The sequence below is a fragment of the Strigops habroptila genome, chromosome 5 (assembly GCF_004027225.2).
Source record: "Strigops habroptila isolate Jane chromosome 5, bStrHab1.2.pri, whole genome shotgun sequence".
Taxonomy (NCBI): domain Eukaryota; kingdom Metazoa; phylum Chordata; class Aves; order Psittaciformes; family Psittacidae; genus Strigops; species Strigops habroptila.
The window spans coordinates 21,818,575-21,825,471 of NC_044281.2; the positions used below are offsets into that span (position 1 = coordinate 21,818,575).

Genomic DNA, 6,897 nt, shown 5'->3' on the forward strand with positions numbered 1-6,897 from the left:
AACTGGCTCGATGGCCGCACGCAAAGAGTTGTGGTAAATGGCTCGATGTCCAGTTGGAAACCTGTAACGAGTGGTGTCCCTCAGGGATCGGTGTTGGGACCGGTCCTGTTCAACATCTTTGTCGGTGACATGGACAGTGGGATTGAGTGCGCCCTCAGCAAGTTTGCCGATGACACCAAGCTGTGTGGTTCGGTTGATACGCTGGAGGGAAGGGATGCCATCCAGAGGGACCTTGACACGCTTGTGAGGTGGGCCGATGCCAACCTTATGAAGTTTAACCAAGCCAAGTGCAAGGTCCTACACCTGGGTAGGGGCAACCCCAGGCACTGCTACAGGCTGGGCAAAGAGATTCAGAGCAAGCCCTGCAGAAAAGGACTTGGGGGTGTTGGTTGACGAAAAGCTTAACATGAGCCGGCAGTGTGCACTTGCAGCCCAGAAAGCCAACCGTATCCTGGGCTGCATCAAAAGAAGCGTGGCCAGCAGGTCGAAGGAGGTGATCCTGCCCCTCTACTCTGCTCTTGTGAGACCCCACTTGGAGTACTGCGTACAGTTCTGGTGTCCTCAACATAAAAAGGACATGGAGCTGTTGGAGCGAGTCCAGAGGAGGGCCACGAGGATGATAAGAGGGCTGGAGCACCTCCCATATGAAGACAGGCTGAGAAAGTTGGGGCTGTTCAGCCTGGAGAAGAGAAGGCTGCGTGGTGACCTCATAGCAGCCTTCCAGTATCTGAAGGGGGTCTACAAGGATGCTGGGGAGGGACTCTTCCTTAGGGACTGTAGTGGTAGGACAAGGGGTAATGGGTTCAAACTTAAACAGAGGAAGTTTAGATTAGATATAAGGAAGAAGTTCTTTACAGTGAGGGTGGTGAAGCACTGGAATGGGTTGCCCAGGGAGGTTGTGGATGCTCCATCCCTGGCGGTGTTCAAGGCCAGGTTGGACAGAGCCTTGAGCCACATGGTTTAGGGCAAGGTGTCCCTGCCCATGGCAGGGGGGTTGGAACTAGATGATCTTAAGGTCCTTTCCAACCCTTACGATTCTATGATTCTATGATTCTATGACTTTAAAAATTAAATATTTAAATGTTTTTAAATATGTCTGGTTTAAAAAAGGTGGTTAACCGAAAACTTGAGATACTATTAAAGTTCCACTTTGGATGGTTAATTCAAGTCTACACTAAACTGTGACATTTTTAGAATTATTTTAATATAGGAAGCCCTTTATGAAATACATACATAGGATGAAATGCCTTTTCTTACTCAACACCTATAGTCTGTCTGTAGGTCCCAGTGCTGGTGGTTTACAAAAATTCTGCTCCAGGTTTTGGCCTATGTTTATGGCCCCTCAAAAATGCATGTTTCTTATAGTCCTTAATCTGTGGTCTTTTTTTGTGCCTGTAAGTTTTTTAGTGTTAGGATGAGATAGCCTTTGGCATGAACTGGAAAACCAGTGGTTTTTTAACAAGCTTGTTAAGTGTTATGTATGTGAAATACACATTTTGTTTCTTTAACTGTAACTCCTGAATGCCGCAGTGGTTTGGTTCATGATTAATCTATACCTCATATTAGATAAAAAGTAGTGTTTTATTAATGTAACTAAATGTTTTGTGGTTTGGCTCCTGCTTTTATAACACAGTTAAAGATATAAAAATGCATATGCAAGGATGAATTGCCAAAACGTGTTACCCTGTGTACTGTGAGTCAAAAAACTAGGAGGGTCAAAGCAGAATAAAGACTCAGATCTCAGTAATAAAAATAACTGATGGAAATCTGACTTAGGTTATATAGGAAAATCTCTAGATATCTAACTATGAGTTTGGATGCAGTGATTTTTACTAGTTGCTCCTGCTCCCGTAGACTGATGCATGAATGTCTTGGTTTAGATATTACAGTTGTTGATCAAGTAAAATGTATTAGAAAGAAGAAGTTTTAATAGTAAAAAGGTGTGGTTTGGGTTTTTTTTTTGAGTTTGTAAAGAACATATATAAAGACTTTGAAACCCCCTAGGAGGTAGGAATTGAACAAATTACAAAATCATTTGGTGTCTAGACAGGAGAATGCCTTAATGAAGTTAAACTGTGAACAATCTTGCATACAGAAAGATAAGAGTGTGATATTGAAGGTACTACATACACATTGTTTTCTAGTTTACGTACAGTATTGTGAGAATTGTCATGCATAAAAACTAAAATGGTTAAAGCAGCACAAACTGCATCTGGCAAGTAAAACTGTATAAACTGGTATCAGATCCCCCCATAATCACTTGCTAGTGAGGATAAGTTCATAAATGAAATATTTAAAATTTCAAGTTTTGGAAATTGCATGCTTATAACCATTTTTTCCTCAGTCCTGATCTCTGTCCAGGCTGATATACTTGAGCTGTATCTTTTATGTTGGAAGTATCAGCCTGACATGTTGCTATGCAACTTAGCTATATGACTTTTTTTGAGTGGTCTGCTGGCAGTGGAACAGAATAGCATTTTAATTCCCTAGTTTGTTATTGCTATCCTGATTTTTTTTTTTCTTTTGTCCTCTAATAATGGAATTGCCTTTGCAGAGAGACAGTGTATTATAGGTCACAGTGAGAAACCCTGTGGGGTACCATAGTAATTAAGAGAGGGCAACCATTATGTGTTGTCTGTAGTAACACATGCTGTCCGGAATAATGTCTCCTTTTGATTCAGACATAGCTATCAGTGTGTAAAGGACTCTTACGTACAACTTGAAGCAACTTTCAGTAGAAATTTTGATCTTTACAAGCTTAGAAGAGAGAATAGTAGAAAACAAACATACTAACCTGAGAAACACACAGTAACCAAAATTGATTTGCATGTGATCTTTCCATTATTCAGTACAGAATTGTCACCTCTTTTCTTTCCCTCTTTTTACTTACAGGATACAAGCTGGCTTTCAATTACCTGAAAGGAAAGAGATATGTTGATGCAATCGATATTTGTCATAAGGTAGAATTTGTATACGTACTTGATACTCTATCTACTGTAGCAACATTCTTTTACTCATTGGTCCTTATTTTGTTGAGTTTAAATTTCTAAAATATATGACAATGTCAAAGAAACACCTAATTCATTAAGTTGGATTAAATTAAATATCCTCTACATAATCTGCTTGATCCTGAGCTCCCTGGCCACCAGGTAAATAAGAGATAAAGTGGCTGGCTATCATATGCGAAAGCATGTTCAAATGGTAGCACCTTCATTTGGCCCTCTGCTTGCAATTTGGTAAATCCATACAGAATTATAGCTGAAGATGTTAATCAAATGTTAACCTCAGAAGACACTGTTAGCAAGAGACTTCCAGTATTATGTTTGTATGGTACAAACATAAATAGAGCAGATGCAGAGTAAGAGAAAGGGTTACTATTACAGAAGAATGAACATTCTGGATTAATAATTATTAGTATTAATAATGAAATAAATTATATTTGCTCTTTGAGGGAGAATGAAGATAACTAGAAAGGACAAATTGGAAGGAAGGATAAGGGAGAAGGGGGAATTGAAGGGCAAGAAGATGAAGTGGGTAGAATATAGTGGAAGAGCCTGAGGGAGTGAAGACATAAGAGCAGTTTATCTCTGCAGAGAAAGTATACTTAAAACCTTGGAAATGTCTCCAGAGGTCACTGTTCTGAATGTATGCATTTCAAGCCACCCAGAGGCTTTATCCCGTGGCTCATGTCTTTCACACCGAGGTGACAGGGCAGCGTGAAAGGGAAGCAAGGCATCTTTGATAAAGCTGTTCTTGACCTCCATATATGGGAGTCTCTAGCTACAGTTAAGTATTTATGGATTCTTAAAACAAACTTGTTACACTGTTATTTTAGTTTTAGAATGTGTAAGCTCAGTGATGAGTGGGATAACCAAACAGTATTCTTTCCTTTTAGACACAGAACTTTTGGGTTGTTTTGTCTTTTGACAGGTCCTTGAAGCACATCCAAACTATCCGAAGATCAGAAAGGAAATACTTGACAAGGCCCGTGCATCACTAAGAACATGAGTTGGTTTTTTTTTTTTGTGGTTTATGGATTTGTTTAATCTGACTTCAGGAACTATGAATGAAATACTGCAGTGACAGAGACTGTATCTGCACAAAAGCATTGTGAATATGATTAACTTAATGACACTAGAGATCTGGATGATTTCCAGGAAAAATCTGTAACCCTGAAAGAAACTGTATTTATTTTCATTCAGGAGGGAACACTGCTTACATGTGTGCTATGTAAAGTGTCATCCAGCATTGTAAAAATGTTTTAAAGCATATAACTCATTATTTTGTCTGTTTGAAATAGGATAGGTTATTGTTCTGAGTTCTATCTAATGCAGGTGCGTTGTTGAGATGCTGGATATCAGTTTGTGTAAACCATTTATTGATAATTATAGTGTAATCTTTATTACTACAACTGTATTTCTAAAGTATAGGGGTTTATTTTTCATATATTATAAGCACATTTTATTTTTTTAATCTTGAAAACCAGCTATATACATTGTTCTCAATGAAACTTACATTTTTAATGAACAGCTAATATTTAAAATTAAGACCTTATGTAAATATTCAGTAAAGGCTTTTATAGATCATGCAAGTCTTACACAGAATTTATTTTCTTATCATGCTTTCTATTCCATAAAGAGAAATGTTTGAAATCCTTAATTTGGAGTGTTTAGTCTTTCAACATTGTATGTCTAGACAGTACAGTCATATGTGCAGAAGTTAGCACTCATTTAATCCATATAGAACACCTCTCTGGAGAAACCATTCTGATTGCAGGGGACTGTGATCTTGTCTGACGTACAGAATATACCTGTGGATCTTTAAGGGAGCAATAGCGTGTCATGAATGAATGAGAAGAGTAGTTTGGTTGTTTTCAGTGGTGTGGAATTTTTGAAAAAAACCAGATGCCTGACAAAACCTTTTGTTCATACTGCTGTATTTGGTTTTCAAACAGCACTTGGTCTGGTATGTATTTGACTAGAAAAGTCATGTTTTGGTATGAAAAGAGAATACTTGATGCTAGTGTTTAAGTTTCTTAATCAATTTCAATTTCCTCCTTAGGTAATTTCAGCTTTTCATGTTGACATTGTATAAGGTAATTTTCATTTGATTTTGGAGTTTCTTTTTTATGACAACTCAATGTTAAGGCTACAAAAGGGAGCCTATTTACAATTGTATCTAATCTTGCTTATCAATAACAGGGTGCTGTATCTTGGGTAATTTTATAGCCTCGTTTCCTAAATAGGTTGATATGCCTCACTTACGCAATGATCCTACCTACTGGTGGTTTCCAGGCTCTGCATTCCAGTGCTTTTTGAGCTGTTGGTCAGCCAAACTGAAATTAATAGATGCGTACCAGGACTGTAACATTTCTACGAGATTTGTGTGAATATCAGAATTGAGAAAAGACCCAAATAAGTGGCCTCGCCTTCCCTAGGAAACCTTGAAACTTAATGCTGTAGCCTTATCCCTTCTGTTTGAGCACTAGCAATGAATGTGTACGTTACTGTACCAGGCACAGTACAGGCTCCCTGGTTTTTTGCCTGCAAGTTGTGCAGTGTGATAGAGGTCTGAGAGAGAAGTTAAGAGACTGGAGAAAAACTCATAGCATGAGAGTGGAATGAGGAACATGGAAGGATCTGGAAAATGCTGAGGCTAGGGGGAAATATAAGGGAGCTGGGCTGTGGGAGTGAGTACACTATGAATTATTAAACTATGGTGTTTCGGTGGGTTTTTTCCCACTGCTAAAAGAGTAAATACGCAGGCCTCATCAAGACCGTTTCTAGAAAAAAACAGCATTTCTTTGTGCACAGCCCTATTCATACAGGATCAATGTGGTTTTGCTTCCTCAGTAGCACTGGAATAACATTTAGCTGAAATTTAGAATAAAAATAGGTGGTTTTATATCAATACATGCAAGATGTTTTCAAAAAAGACAAGACTAATCAGCATCTACATGTACTTTAGTTTGGTTTTATTATGAGCATGAGATAGACACTACCCTTTCATAAGATGGGCAAAAGATTAGGTCATGACAATGGTAAAATATAGAAATTAGTTGATAGAAATTGAACTGAGACTTTGAGCTTTCATGGCTAACTTTTGGTGAAGAACTTTATGTATACATCATGCAGGTAAAAGATTTCTGAATTCCCATTAGCCGTCTTGAGCATATCTAGCCAGTAGCGTCTTTTTATAGATGAGGTCTTTAAAAGAAGATTGCAAATGAGGCACATCTTTAGATTTCAATTTTTTTAAAAATGGTGGCTATAAGTAGTCCTTTAGAGAAAATCTTGCTTTTTTTTTTTTTTTTTAAATTACTTTCTGGGCACAAAGAATGACTTTGTTTCATTTCTCTTTACTCCAACTAATTGAAAGTGTTGATTTCAGCTTTCTTCCTGCTTTTACAATTTCTTATTTTAAAAATGCGTGTCCTAATAGCTTGGGTATTTCTTGACTCCTTTCTTAATAAATGGTTTTGAATGGAAGAGGCTCCTGGGATGGAGGGGAGTCAGTAATGCTGATTTCAAAGAGCTGCAGTCTTTAGTGTGGTGTTGCTTAGCAACCCATCTTCCAGTTTTTCCTTTGGTGAATAAAAGAGGAGAGTGAAGCTGTGGTTTCTATTGATTCATTCACTGAAACTGGAAATCTAAGCATCTTGTAGCTATAGCAACATAAGCCATAGGTGTCTCTTCTTCTCCTCTCCCTCTCCTCTGCAGGTACAGAATGCCTAGAATATTTTCTAGAGGATGTGTAAGTGTTTTTGGTAACAGTGTACTAAATAATGCTTCTGGTTTAATTCCCTACGGCTTTTTTCAGATTTGTACCAATACTAGAAAGATGGTCTAGAAAGTATCATTAGGTAATTAGTATAATTAGCTTAAAATAACCAAGCTA

The 6,897-nt window shown here is 38.0% G+C and overlaps 1 protein-coding gene across 2 annotated transcripts in view; it reads left to right on the top strand.

Moving 5' to 3' along the window:
* TTC21B (tetratricopeptide repeat domain 21B) overlaps positions 1-5,369 on the top strand; it is a 42,202-nt gene extending 36,833 nt beyond the window's left edge. Inside the window, exons 28-29 of one of the 2 annotated variants that reach the window (XM_030488829.1) lie at positions 2,893-2,960; positions 3,931-5,369. In XM_030488829.1, the coding sequence (XP_030344689.1) occupies positions 2,893-2,960; positions 3,931-4,008 (146 nt within the window). In that variant the 3' untranslated portion in view covers positions 4,009-5,369. The remainder of the gene's footprint in view (positions 1-2,892; positions 2,961-3,930) is intronic. The other variant, XM_030488830.1, reaches the window with a different exon arrangement.
* The last annotated feature ends 1,528 nt before the right edge of the window (positions 5,370-6,897 follow it).